The sequence below is a fragment of the Kwoniella bestiolae genome, chromosome 4 (genome assembly GCF_000512585.2).
Source record: "Kwoniella bestiolae CBS 10118 chromosome 4, complete sequence".
In the NCBI taxonomy this organism is placed as follows: Eukaryota; Fungi; Basidiomycota; class Tremellomycetes; order Tremellales; family Cryptococcaceae; genus Kwoniella; species Kwoniella bestiolae.
This window is the reverse complement of record NC_089244.1, coordinates 565,594-579,856: the sequence shown is the minus strand read 5'-3', so window position 1 is coordinate 579,856 and position 14,263 is coordinate 565,594. Positions and strand designations below refer to the sequence as shown.

Sequence of the window (14,263 nt, the reverse complement as noted above, 5' to 3'; positions counted from 1 at the left end):
CATTGAGGAGAAGCCTATCTACGGTCCCAAAGTGGTTCTCCTGTTGATGGGACCGTACATCGGTTTCTCCTCTTTCCTTCTTATTCGCTTGATCCTTCCCATTCCATCCCCTCTCCTCCCACATCCTTCATATACACCCCCACCCCATGATGAGAATTGCCAACACTATAGAGTCAAGCTCGGAGACCCTAGTCGCTTTGCCCTAAACAAGCAAATGTGCTGGTCATTGTCGAGTACTGGCCTGTTTGACAGTTTACTGAGGGTTTCATTTAGTTCAATCTTTTATTTGTTGCTAATTTGTATATACCGTTTGAATCCTATTGGACCGTCCTCTTTCACATATATAACGCTCTATGCATACGGTCACGACTCTTTGCATTTATGCTTCTTGCTCTTGTTGAGTACCTGTTATATCCATATATACCTACCTCATCGAGTATGGATGGATGGCTAGTCTGTAGGATGAAAATTTGGCATTACTAATATTATTCCACGTCATCACTTTCTACAAATTCAAACTCACCACATGTATCGTGGGAAAACAAGAGACACAAACATCTCAACTTGACCGTGGGAAATCATATTCATCTCTTTGATCCTTCTCCACTTTACATGTCCACCCACGAACTCACAATGTCACAAGAAGAAGGGGATCTACCCTCTGCTACTCCACTCGACCTCCTCATAAACGCAATAGCGGGATCCACAGATTATGTTTATCCTCCCCCTTATCCCGATACCTCACCGAGGGAGGAGGAGAATTCCGCTGTACTACCACAGATAGGTGTCGAAGGGACATCCAAGGAGAATCAGAGTCGTACAGGACAGGTATGTAGCTGCCCAATTCGCAAAACCGTTTGTGCGTCACAGCTGAGCCATCATATAGGTACCCAGTAACAGGAATAGGCGATCTCGTCAGAATGGTTCGCCCACTCCGCGTCAGAAGGCGATATCCAAGGTTCTTTCCGAGCAGATCATACGATCGTCCACAACCTCTAGCTCAAGCCTGCATCATGCAGAAGAAGACACAACATCGACCAAGATAGAGGTATGGCACCCCACAGCAGGTCAAAAGAGCTACGGCAAAGAGAGGAGGTGAGCTGCCTAGTCGTTGTCGATTCCGTGTAAGCTCTAACACCTTCGTAATTCAGGATAATTGCACCCCCTCCCAAGCTATGTATATCAGGAGCTCTCCTCCCGACGATATCATCCGTATCACTCTCCACAACCTCCGCTTCAGCCAGTATATCAAGTAGTCAGACGCACCTCATCGCCCCTTCTCTGAAAACTCTCCCCGAAGTGCCTAGCCAGTCGCCTGCTAGAGGTAAAAAGGGCGAGAAGTCAGATCATCAGCGGAAATTGATCTATGCGGCGCGTAATGCAGGGTTCGGAGCTACCTTGCCTAAATCTAGAGGGAATGTTGAGGGAAAAGATCGGGAGTCTTTATTGGGAGATGGGCTGAATTTCCCGGGGTTATGGATAGGGGAGGATGTGGGCAAGAACAAGGAGTTTCATTTGGAGCTGAAAGTGAATGCTCAGGATCAAAGTCCATCCTCTGCGATAATACAGGACAATGAAGACTGTCCCATATCCACTTCGATTGATTCAAACGAAGGTTTTAGTGAGAAGAATCGTGTCGAAGTGTTAAAAGAACAAAGGCAGGAAGTGGGAGGACCATCCCAGGACATACCCATCGACGACTCCACTTCACTCTCGGAGGTTCTTGATTCCTCTTCTATGGCGGATCTACAACCTTTGGCAGAAGCTGTCAAACAAGTCAACGAAGCTGCCAAACAGACTTTAGCCGAGCATCTACCTGAAATCCACCTTACGACCGATCAGTCAAATATCGAGAACGACACGCGCCCTGTCAACACCAGTAACATCACGCCTACGACCGATATCAATGCTACGATTGGCCATGCAGGGAAAGGGACACCTACACCTGTACAGGCAACACCGCCATACCTCACATTCCTTTCCACGCCGCTCAGACTAGTTTCCAAACCATCCCAAAAGACCGCCAAAGCACGTTCCATGGCGAGTTGTTTCTCTTCAAACTCGCCTTTTGCACTGTGGACGAGAATACATGGTCAAACGGTCCGAACAAAGTATATGAAATTGGAGTATGATCCTTCTTCCTCTTCTCCCTCAGGTTCTGGTCAAGGAAAATTAACATCGAAGACTGGTAAATGGACGCCATTCAGATTCGAAATTAGCAGACGGGCCGTTCCTCCGATGATAGAGAAGAAGTCAAAGATCCCAAATCAACCGCCAATGCAGATGGAGGGGGATGAGGGTAATGAGGATATTATGACTTACGGGTCGATAGTGAGGCTTGTAGACCTTCAAAGTGGGATCAAGAGTGACATAGTCAAGATAGTAAAAGTTGAGAGCGGTGAACATCGCCTGAATGAGAATACAGATGGACACCCCATCAGTGAACTTCAGAGAATTGGATTAGTGAGGCTGAACTCTGATTTGTCGGATTACAAAAGTGAGAATGGAGAGAGGTACTACCTCTCTGCTCCCGGTGCGAGACTTGGTGGAGGGGAGCTGATAGATGGTCGATCCGGGAGGGCGAAACCGGCTTCAAACAAGAATAAGAAGAGGCCGTTCTCGGCGGATGTCCCGGTGGAGGGTAGTGATCCCAATCCAGATACGCTGGATAGCATGGAACGTCCAATACAAGACACTACAGTAGAAGGGGAGTTTGCGGAATCAGAACCCCCAAAGAAGAAGAAGACCAAGAGGAACGCTCTGGCTGCGGCTGTGTTGGCGGAGGATGAGGATGGGGGGTTGCAGACTGTTTTGTCTTGGTTCAAGGCCAGGAGGGAGGAACAGCCTGTTCCTGTTTCATCATCTGGAGGTGCGACAGTGATGCTGGAAAAGGTGGAAGATTGGATGTCATGGATCATAGGTGGTGTTGGTGAGTGTCCCCTCATACCTTCTTCATATAAAAGACAAATTGGGAAATGATGGTTGACTCTCTAATTGTGATAGCATGTTCGTCCCAAACCATCTATAAAACGATGATCCCATCCTCCGACGACTCTATTCCTCGTCCAATGAGTGAAAGTATAAATCCCATACCTGAGATACTCGTTCCACCATTCTACGACCCATCTCAACAAAAACTTGATCTGACGCTCTCGCAATTCCATTTCCCCTCAACCTCCGGAGGGGTACCCCGAGGTGCAGACAAACCATTGGAAATCTACCTAGGACCTATCGGACCGTTGTTCGCCACCTGTTGGAGATCCACTTCGCACAAGAATACACCCACCGCAGCTATCCCGTACTTTCCTGAACAGGGTGGGGACGAGGAGGAAAAGGTGATTTCGGCTTGGCCTGCTGATAAGAGGCATGTGATTGTTAGGGTGTATTTACCTGATAGGGAGGAGATCGAGGAGGTGATAAAAGAGTTGGAAAGGAAGATCAATCATTTGAATGGGGAGAAGGTGCATCATGAGGAGAAGACCCAAGATGACGTTGCCGGTATCAATCAAATCCAAGAAGGCCAACCTCAAGATCCCGCTGGTAATGACGGTCTCCAGTACAATGTCAAGGATGCTCCTGATTTGGGAAATACAAATACCACCAACACGTCAACGACTTGGTATGATCCCGCCTCTGAGCTCTCCGACCCCCACCCTCATCCTAGACATGACCACGAGGATCTGTCGATCGTTGCTGCGTTGGAGATGTCAGGTAGCCTGAATGACTTGGCGGCATTCGACGAAAATGTTTCCCAGGCTCAACCAGAACCTCAGACTCAAACTGTAGTGGCACAAGCAGACGGTGGGATCGTTATCGATCCCACATTGGAGCCTTCTCAAGCACAGCCAGTACCCTTGTTGGATATCGCCCAGACCAGTTCGCAGCAAGATACCATCAGATTGCATCTCCCAGCGAACCAAGATGGAGATGGCCGTACAGCGTCAAATTCGATTGTATTGACATTGCCGCTGATCATGGTTAGACCATCAGATGGAGTGGGCTTCGGGATCGGCAAATCTATCGCTATTGTAGGTGGTGAAGAGATGGATAAGGAACAAGGTAATTTGAGAATTATCGATAATTAATCAGTATATCGATTGATTTGGTTGTTATGGGATATGTTATGTTGTGTGTTCAGTCTTTGAGCTTGTACGGTATGTTTTGTATCGACTTATGTACGTTGTTGCTTATCCGTCAATCTCACCTGCCATGTCCAGATCAACAACTACCAAAGATGGGTTGAAATGGATATCGAGCGATACCGTATGGAGAATACTCGGATCATCACTCATGATGTTCGTATGATATGACTCGGTTAACTGCATCATTACTTGATTACTTGATTCTAGGTATAACATCAAAGAAAGGTATAGCAAACGAACGAAAGCACCTGAAAGTCCGCGAAGAAGAGCCCAGCAAAGTGAAGTCAAAGGCAAAGGGAGAAGCATGAAACCGAAGATGGTTTCAAGATGAGAGATATTGAAAAGATCGCGTCTATTGAGCAATGGTGAATGGTGCGGATAGCCCTATATCGTCGAACCAGAGACCAATCAGCATATGCTCGAATCGGTCGATCTGGTATAGAATGATGAACAAACAAAAATCAAAACTTACAAGCTTCATAATCCGCTTCTTTTGTCCTACCACCAGTAATATGCAGAGCTCTCATGAGGACTACATTAGACCCATCAGTGTATCAGTAAACATTCCTACTGCTTTACGTAGCACTGTAATCTAGATTTGCCGAATCTAAAACTCACATTTATAAGTCCCGTTAGGCACACTCGTACCATTAGCGAACCTCGCCTGTTGCAATGCGAAGGTCGAGTAATCCCCTTTCTGCCCATCGGCATTATCAGTTGATCGTGGGATATAATCGTTCTCATACAGATTACCCAGGATAGGTACTTTGGCGAAGGTGTTGGATTTCCCGGTGTTGTACGCCGAGCAACCCTTGCCTTTGAAATTCGTTAGTTGGCAGTATAACGAGATGAGCGAGTTGGTCTTGGTGCTGGTCCATGAGTTGAGGTTCCAAGAGTTGACGGAGTTGATCTTTCGTTTTTCCAATTGCACTGCCTCTGAGATCTCTCTCTTCAGTTGCATTGAGGTGGTTGATCGTCTGGAGTTGTAATTCGGTGTGAAGCCCAATGAGGCGTTGGCACCTACCAGATCAATCAGGAGCAATGGTGTACCGCCGACCAACCTGTAGATGACAGTGGGGTAAGAATCACCTTGGAAAGTGTAGGTATGTCCACTCGACGATTGGACAGCACCACTCTCATCCAGGATAGTAGGCGAGTTGATACCCAGGTAATCAGGTGTAGGATCTAATACAGGCATGTCCTTCATTTTAGCGGCCACTCCCAAATAGGGTACTTGGATAGCATCGTTGTCGTTACCATTCGAAACTTGAATGAACCCAGAGTAGATGGGGAATTGTTTGGCATCGACTCCCGTGGGAGCGGTGAATTGCATGATCACTACCCAGGTGGTTTTGGGGAGTAGAGTAACGGATGATTGAGAGAATTTGACGGTGGCTGGGGCGGATACTTGAGGGACGGGTTGATCGTTAGATTGATTCATGCCCTATACGTCCAACGACCCGTGTCAGCCCACATGCTACTTCATTCCCAATGACACATGCCAAAAGCGAAAGATAGACTAGGCTATTGGGAGATGTCATTGCAAGAAAAAGACAAAGACAAAACTCACAGATCGATAAGCCAAAGCAGTACCGGCAGGTACGTTGGACAACTTGTATTTCACAATCTTGTTTGTAGGGTTGGTCAACGTGAGATATTGAGTTCCAGCGAAGTAACTAGTGTCGTTCAACAAAATCTCCGAAGGGGAAACGACCACATTGGGGTTGATAGCCTGAGCGATATTTACTTTCCCGGCACCTTGCACAGCTACGTTGGCGATAGTACTATCCGAAACGGAAGTTTTGAGATAGTCGGCAGTAGATTGTAAAGCGTTCTTCACCTTGTCTGGCGAGACGTTGTTGTTCCCTTTGGAGGCGATGTACAACGCTGCTGAACCAGCTACCAAGGGGGAAGAGTATGAAGTTCCATCGACGATAGACCAGTTGGACATTGTAGTGGGGAGGATCACAACCATGTTGGTTCCAGGGGCAACGATCGAGGGGGCCAAGAACAAATCGTTGGTAGGGCCGATCTCACTGAAGTAGGATGTGATGTTCCCTGTGAATGTGTTGGGTGATTGATATGGGTTGAAAGTGAAGGTAACCGTTGTGTTGGTTGAGGTGTGATTGGTAATCAGAGATAAGAGGTAGTTACCATCTTCCAAGCTAATCATACCGAAGTCAAGAGGGAAGTTTTGGTACAAAGGAACAGTGTTGGCAGTGTTGATGAGGAACATTTGCCTTCCACCTTGAAGATAGATATTCTTCGCTTTCTGTTCCAAAGAGCATCCTCCTCGTCTGACCAGGGTGACGTAACCGTTCAAGTTGGGGGTCCCATCAGGGATGGTACATCCATCAGCAGCGACAGAAGGATCGGTGGTGAAAGCGTACAAGGGGTATGTTCCAGATGCGAAAGCTTTGTAATTAAAGTATGGGACTGGTCCGTATCCTGTGGATACAGTAGCGAGTTGGGAAGGGTAAAAGGCATTATCGTTTGAACCGACGTTGATCACTCCTATTCCGGCTCCGGGAGAGTATGAGTAGAAGGCACCGACTTGACCTTGATTACCGGCTGAGATGGCTAGGACGACACCGGCTGCGCTCAGTCGACTGGCAAAGACTGATAACATGCTTTCGGTCCATCCGGAGGTTTCGCCTAAGATAGCAGAAGGAGGTAGAGTCAGCGAAGATTCCTTTGTCAATATGTCAGAGCGAAAGGAAGGATGGTCAGATGGGAAGAGATCCTAGTGAAGCTGGAGCTACTCTTTGCAGTGACCGACGAAGAACACCTTGATAGATCTATCAGAAATGATAGAAGAAAGATGTCAAGCCCACTCACCAACACTCAAATTGATAACATCCACTCCATCATCATAAGCCCTCTGCATAGCTTGCAAGACAATATCGTCGGTCGTCGCACCATTGCACCCAAACACCCTGTATTGATACAAGCTCGCCTCGGGTGCAACACCAGTAACGCCATACTGGTTCGCATTCGCCCCAACAAGACCAGCAGTGATAGTCCCATGGGAGTAACATTGATCGAACGGATCATTGTCCGGTACGGGATCATTGGAACCATCAAAGGAATCTCCAACGAAATCATATCCTCCGACAATCTTACAGTTGGGTCCATAACATCCTCCGAGGGGTTCACGGGTATAGTCCACTCCACTATCTATGATAGCTATCTTAACACCTTTTCCCTTATTTCCTGAAGCATGGACACTGTCAGCTCCGATCTGAGATAGAACTGAGAACCCTTTGTTGGAAGTTGAAGAAGCGGTAGAAGATGGAGTAGAGGCGACGGTGGAGGTTGTACATTTCTGAATTCGGCCTTTACCCGTACATGTAGTGGTTGTTGAAGGTTTCGAAGAAGAGGTAGATGAAGAGGACGCAACGGTAGAGTTGGTGAGACCGGCAGCGGCAGGCCATTGATAGGATTGAGCAGTGACCGGTTGAGCGGGGAGGTTGAGCAGGTGGACCTGTCTGAAATCGATTATACCTTCTGCAGATAAGAGGTTTGCGAGGTCCTGAGATAGTTGAAAGAAAATCATGTCAGATTGGTCCATATGACTCCTTGGATATCTGTATGAGATGTAGAAGTGTGGGAGGTCCGTCATGGCGCAAGACGAACTTACCAAATCAGAATCCAGAGTGATACTAGCCCCTACGAACAGGTCGTTGGAATATTCCTGATGGACGGTATAAGCCGTGCTTCTCTCTTTCAACTGATTATAGATTGCTTCGTGGGGAGTCGCAGCCTCTCGTTTCATGCCAGAGGAAGATAAGTGGGCGTTGGAATCGAATTCAACGATGTATCGACCGGGAACGATAGATCTGTGCGGACGAGATGATATGATCAGTACAACTCCATCAACCAGAAAGAAAGCTGGGAAAGACGCTTACCCAGAGGTGGTCTTCTTCACGTCGGCAAGGTTGAAAGCATCTACATTGAGTCCCACCAGCGCGAGGGCAAGGGAGAGGAGAGTCGAAGTTCGCATGGTGATTGTATGTTACTCGGTCAATTGAGCGTTGGAGGGGAGAGAGTGATAGGTGGCTGTATAGTAAGTGGATGATAAAAGAGCGTGATGCTTGATAAAGAGCGTATATGGGAGGATCCCCGAAGTGATGTAGACGATCGGTCGATGATCTTCACCTATCCCAGAAGAGAGGGAAGAAGGAAGATTGACTGATCGAAGGAGGAATGTATCCTGATGTAGAAAGAGATGGGGGAAAAGATCGACGAGATGAAATTGATCAGATCAAATCATTCCTCTTGTAAGAAAGAGATGAAGGGAATGTCAACAAGACCGAGCTACAGACTACGAATCTCAAGTACAGTATCATCATCAGGATGAAAGACGGCGACATTGAGTTTGTTGACATATTTTCTTCATACCTTTACGTTACCTCGCTCAATGGTCTCGGACCTTTTTACCCTTTTAAACAATCCGAGACATTACCCATCCCATGGTACTTACACCATACAAACACGTAAAAATGGACATGTGTGACCGCATGAAAGTCAAAGCCAAAGCCTTTGACGCGTCTGATCAGGTACTCTTAGTCATGCAGTCATAGTCATCTTGCATCAAGAGCAGTAAGCACGGCAGGGAGAAAGAGAGAAGGAATGGTGTGTGACTGAAGGTACTAATACTGAACAGATGGTCGGAAGTAAATACTGAGAAGGAGGATCGTGAGATGCACGCGTGATTCGATTTACTGATCTGATCTAATCTGATCTGATATACAGCAGATCACTGTAGATCAGATCACTCGAGGGTCACCATCCAGTATAAGTACGTAGTATCTAGCCCAGCTCAACCTAAGCGAATTGTACAGTACGTGGTATAGTGAATATACATGGTCATCATCATCATAAAGGATATCAATATCACAAAACACTCCATATAAACAACATCACATGTGCTCTCTCTTCGTTTCTATTTCTGTTAAAACGCCTTCTTATGTATGATATCAGGATCTTCCTTGTACTCATCCGCCGAGACCCACATCTACGAACACATAATTCACTGTCAGCTCATTCATCCTTGATCCATATTCATGACCGGTCCAGCTCACCTTCTTGAATGTACTCAGTCCAGCCAGAATACTGCCACCAATCCAAGTAGAGTACTATTCGTATATTGTTAGCTAGACCATCATGCCAGAAGAATTCGCCGTTCTAGCTCACCTTTCTTTCTGGTGGAGCATATATCTTCAACTTGACATCTTTCAAGGCCAACTTCTTCACCTCGTTTAATAACCTGTCTCCGAACCCTGCAATGTACATGTATCAGTTTAAGCCCTTCATTCCATGTGCTGTGCACCCGCGTTGAGAGCGACAAGGGAGGGCGCGCTCAACATACCAGTGCACAACGTCGATCCGCCAGATAATACTATATTACTAAACAATGACTTCCTCAGATCCAGGTCCGTCCTATTTATCGAATCCACAATGACCTACAAAGATAGTCAGCTGGCACGTTTTCCCTTTCAATATACGTGGAAAGCTCACTTGATGTACACCGGGATATTCCTGTCCTATCAATTCAGGATTAAACAATATCTCAGGAGCCAGGAAACGTTCCACTCCAAGCTACAACCAATTCACAATTCAGCTAAATATGAACATCTCAAGGCGTCGAAAAGGCCATAGTTGATGAAACCCGAAACTGACCTGTATGACCTTCCCATCAGGCAACCTGAACTCCTCCCAAGCTCCAGACTGATCCTTCTCCTCCTTCGCAGGGTTAATAGCCAGATAACATGTCTTCTCCTTTATCGTCCTAACCACCTCCTTCTCCGCAGAGGTATGTAGGTAATACCCTGATTTCCTCAGCAGTAGCTGCAGATGGTCCGTCACGTCTCTTCCTGCTATGTCTATCCTTCGGATGGCATGGGGCATCGAGAACCCTTCGAAGACAGGTACGGCGTGGGTGACGCCGTCTCCTGAGTCTAGGACTATACCTGTCGTACGGCCTGATGAGTATCTGTCGAATCAGGTGAAACGTCAGCTGCAGGCCTGCTGGATAATAGCAATCATGAGGAGTTGCTGAGACACAGAAAAGGATCCGGCAGCTTACAAGGATAAGACAGCTTGCACACTGGTAAAGAACGCTGGGACATTGAATGTTTCGAAGAATATCTGAGCAGCTACATCACGATTCTGACGGGGGTTTAGAGGTGCTTCGGTGAGAAGTACTGGGTGCTGGGGGACGGTTAGCATTGACCATATGACCCATCAACTCATAGTCATCACTATGCACCCCATCGGAATTCGAGCAGCCATCCTTCCTCCCAGTAAAAGCCTTCTTCTTCTTTATATGCGATATTTCATCCCTCCTACAACAAGCAATCTCCCGGAAAAGCACGATAACTCACCTCCTCACTCAAAGCTTTCAAGCCCTCGCCATACACCCACCCCCATATCCTCTCCATATCATCCCAATCAGTCACCACACCATGTTCCATCGGATACTTGATCTTCAACAACCCCCTCAGTTCCTGCGCTCGTCGTCCGATAAAGAGGTTATCCTGTATTGCTCCTGCCATCACTCGGGGATGTTTCGGACGGCCGACGCTGGGGAGAAGCAGTCGAGTCAGTACGACCTCAGACATATGATGGACTGATCGTATTGTTCCAATATCTTCTGTCATGCAGTCTTCCTCTTCCTCCCACAATCACAGTAAGCAGAGAGGTTGGCATACTCACAAAGATGGTATGTAACATGACGGCTGCTCTTCACCTGCAAAACCAGCTTTGATCGTCCCGGAGCCCTGCACCCCATCATAAGTCAGTATGAGCTAACTCTAAAACTCTCATGAGGACGAGGTAGCTCACATTGTCAATGACGACAGGTTGGTTCGTCAGCCTGGATAAAGCAGTTGAACAAGTCAGCTTGCACCTCGAATCGAGATAGATGGAGAGGAAGCAGACTCACACATCATCGAATTCGGTTGCCATCTTCTCTTCTGTCCTCTTCCCTCTCGTAATCGGTGGTTCAAATGGAGCAGGTAGGAAAAATAGGACTTGCGATGAATATATACGACGAAGTGAGGACTCTGTAATTGTCATCTCAAATGTCCAAGCTCTAAGCTTACTCTCGAGCGCGTCGTCGCGTGGTTTCAAAGTATGATTATGCTAAGTGAGTGTAACAGATAACATTCCGGTTATCTCTATTCAATCTGCTTCATGGTTCCAGGCACGGTGCCGGGGAGGTGAGTTCGGGTCAAAGGAGCCGTGCCAAGAGGCGATGATAGCGGACATGATGGTGAGGATGGTGATGATGAGAGGTTGATGGCACAGCTTCTCATTCTGATTCTCATACCTAGTAAACATACATATATAGCGATCAGAGGCTCACTTCCCCTATCTCTCTTCTACATCCACATACCTGCTACACACTAAGTTTGCCTTTATTGACAAGCAACAATGGGTAAATTCTCTGAATTCCTCTCATCATCCTCATCTTCCAACAACAATAACGAGCATCCCCCACCTCCAACATACAACGATTCCAAGTCCCCCATCCCTCCAGCTCCTGCTCCAGCCTTCCAACAACAGCAGTACTCCAACGAACCTCCACCCCCCTTCCCCCACTTATTCGGATGTCTCCATTTAGCCCGATCAGACAGAGTAAGGTTGATAGGTTTACCTCAGACGTGTATACCAGCCGTGGAAGAGGCTATAAGGAGGGTATGGATGGCTGGTATTCAGAAGAGCGAGGGGTATTATAAAGGGTGGGAATGGAAGTTGAGCGGGAATCCGTGTAGGTGTGGTTCTCGATCGAAGACAAAATCAAACAGATCAATGCTGATTACCCGTTTAATATCACTTCTACCCATATCACACTACATCTCATACTTCCATCCTCACCATCCCCTTGTGATGCACACATGAATCACCGACATGACAATAGGGTACGGCCAAGGCGCAGAGGCAGTCTACTCCCGCAGACTTTTATGCCACATCTTCCACGCCCTCTCAGCTATCGGATGGGATATCCACATGTCCTGCGACCTCACCAAGAAATCTTACGACAAAGATACAGTGATCCTCATTCCGTCCAGCCGAGACAGAAGTATTACTTTTCGGTCAGCTTCAACGAGAGCGATAAGATTAGGATCATAGATCCGCCTGATGCGAGGGTTAGGGAGGCGTTTCTTAGGGCTGTTCAGGTTGGTTGTGTCTATTCACTGTGTTGTTTATAGGTAATAGCAAGGGGGTGGGAGAGCGACAGTTGAGGGTAAGGTAATTACTTCTGTGGTGGATCTGCTGCCAAGGCATATCAATTTGTGCCGTCTTTCTATCGTATGGATTCTGACGATCTGAGCTAATTAGATTCTATAATTTAGACCTGGCCACTAGGCATCCAATCGCAAATAGAGAAAGAACCAGGAGCGACCCAAGTGAAACTTCGGGGTAATCCCTGGTGGACCTCGAGCGGAGATCAGGTGGTCGAAGCTAGGTTGTTGGTGTGTACTGTGTTATCAGCGATGGAGAGCGTAGGGTTCGAGCTGGTCGGTAGTGTGGATATGAGTCAAGGTAGTGGGGATAACAATTATGATTGTGAGTGTTGGGCTTTCTCCTCTATCACCTGGACGTCCTGAATTACGCCATGTTACCTCAATTGGTTCGTCACGTCATATCCTCAAGTATGCTGACAAGATCCGTTATGATACAGTGGACACTTGGTTCTTTGCTACCAAGATGTGAATGTGGGGGGGAGGGGGGGGGGGGGGGGGTTCAGCCATGATATACCAATAGTGATGGAAACTCAGACTTGGAGTGATGGGATGAGTGGAGGTAGTATCGACCTCACTCATACTGTACATCGAATATTGGGTGATCATATGGCGCTGGAACAATTCAAACTTGTACCATAAAAATGATGATCTCTGTATATTACATCTACACTACGATCTATGATGACATGCAAAGTATCTTCCCGGCCGAACCCCTCGTTATCCTCGAACACTCAGGTTTGACCATATCATCCTCTCTCATATCTCAATCCGCTCTACAAGCCCAACCCGATACCCTTCAAAACCTATACAACCCCACACCCATCAATCCAACAACCCTCCAATTCCTCCCCCTCTCCCCCCATCTCCAGAGCATTCAGTTTCCCTAACAACTCCAAACTTTCCCTATCCCTCACCTGTCCAAACACGACATACTTCCCATCCAATTTCCCCAACATCCTCTTCTTCCTCTCCTTCTCCTCTTTACTATCCTCCTCCGTGATATTGGGTACAAGACAAACAAAGAACTGACTAGAATTCGAATTCCTACTACTCCCACAAGCCATCGCTACGGTCCCATATTGAAATTTCATCTTGAGTCCATTCTTCTCATCATTGAATTTCGGACCGTATATGGATTCTCCCCCCGAGCCATTATTTCTAGTTATATCCCCTCCCTGTACGATAAAATCCTTGACTAATCTATGTATCCTCACATTCTTATAATGTAGGGGTTTAGACGAGAGCTTGGATATACCTTTGTCCCCCTTTAGAAGATGCATGAAATTTTGGGTGGTTATTGGACAGTCCTTGGTGAAGAGATCGATATACAATGTCTCCTGGAAAACAGGGTTAGAGGGTGGGATGTTGGTCACGTTTACTTCACCCTTGGAGCTGGACGAATGAGAGATGATATCTCTGAGTATGTCCAGCTGGTCCTCGTCTAGTTGCTCGAGGTTGGAGGGAAGGCCGTAAGTCTCATGATTCTGGGTGAGGATACGCTGATTGGTTCCCCATTGAGATAGTTCGGAGTGGTAGGTTTCCAAGTTCCCGTGGCCGATCTTCATCCATCCTCTGGTGGGTTCGCTCATCCTGGGTCGGTTGATGGTTTGGAGCCAAGTTGGGTTTGCTTACTTCGTGGTCGTGGTCGAGGGAAGATTTTTGGGATTGCAGGTCGAATCACGTCTTGCTGGGAGTGGTGTATGTCGAGGCAAGTGTTGGATATGAGGATTCTTGAAGCTCGTGAGAGGATATGGTGTGATGTGAGGAAAGGATATACAGTAACACTCGAACGTTGGTCTAATGTATTTTACGAGCAACGCAGGATGGTTGACCTCCACTTTGAGAGAGTCAGCTTGAATTCGCGCATTT

The 14,263-nt window shown here is 47.1% G+C and overlaps 5 protein-coding genes across 5 annotated transcripts; 2 read left to right on the top strand and 3 right to left on the bottom strand.

Moving 5' to 3' along the window:
• Window positions 1-633: 633 nt before the first annotated feature.
• On the top strand, window positions 634-4,085 carry I302_105774 (uncharacterized protein; the record flags this gene model as incomplete). The annotated part of the gene is made up of 4 exons (XM_019191526.1): window positions 634-828; window positions 887-1,095; window positions 1,152-2,929; window positions 3,004-4,085. The coding sequence occupies 4 exons, from the start codon at window positions 634-636 to the stop codon at window positions 4,083-4,085; spliced, it is 3,264 nt and encodes a 1,087-aa protein (XP_019046156.1).
• Window positions 4,086-4,494: 409 nt separating this feature from the next.
• On the bottom strand, window positions 4,495-8,145 carry I302_105773 (uncharacterized protein; the record flags this gene model as incomplete). The annotated part of the gene is made up of 8 exons (XM_019191525.2): window positions 4,495-4,526; window positions 4,615-4,674; window positions 4,761-5,586; window positions 5,713-6,797; window positions 6,981-7,403; window positions 7,485-7,674; window positions 7,783-7,981; window positions 8,051-8,145. 8 exons carry the CDS (start codon window positions 8,143-8,145, stop codon window positions 4,495-4,497), a joined length of 2,910 nt encoding a protein of 969 aa, XP_019046155.2.
• A 951-nt stretch (window positions 8,146-9,096) lies between these two features.
• Window positions 9,097-11,111, bottom strand: I302_105772 (actin-2; the record flags this gene model as incomplete). Its single annotated transcript, XM_019191524.1, has 11 exons — window positions 9,097-9,159; window positions 9,227-9,280; window positions 9,339-9,424; window positions 9,514-9,607; window positions 9,663-9,743; window positions 9,825-10,137; window positions 10,231-10,355; window positions 10,529-10,727; window positions 10,860-10,924; window positions 10,989-11,019; window positions 11,089-11,111. The coding sequence occupies 11 exons, from the start codon at window positions 11,109-11,111 to the stop codon at window positions 9,097-9,099; spliced, it is 1,134 nt and encodes a 377-aa protein (XP_019046154.1).
• Window positions 11,112-11,579: 468 nt separating this feature from the next.
• Window positions 11,580-12,863, top strand: I302_105771 (uncharacterized protein; the record flags this gene model as incomplete). The annotated part of the gene is made up of 5 exons (XM_065870144.1): window positions 11,580-11,916; window positions 12,067-12,157; window positions 12,247-12,325; window positions 12,503-12,716; window positions 12,832-12,863. The coding sequence occupies 5 exons, from the start codon at window positions 11,580-11,582 to the stop codon at window positions 12,861-12,863; spliced, it is 753 nt and encodes a 250-aa protein (XP_065726216.1).
• A 334-nt stretch (window positions 12,864-13,197) lies between these two features.
• On the bottom strand, window positions 13,198-13,983 carry I302_105770 (uncharacterized protein; the record flags this gene model as incomplete). The annotated part of the gene is made up of 1 exon (XM_019191522.1): window positions 13,198-13,983. One exon carries the CDS (start codon window positions 13,981-13,983, stop codon window positions 13,198-13,200), a length of 786 nt encoding a protein of 261 aa, XP_019046152.1.
• Window positions 13,984-14,263: the final 280 nt, after the last annotated feature.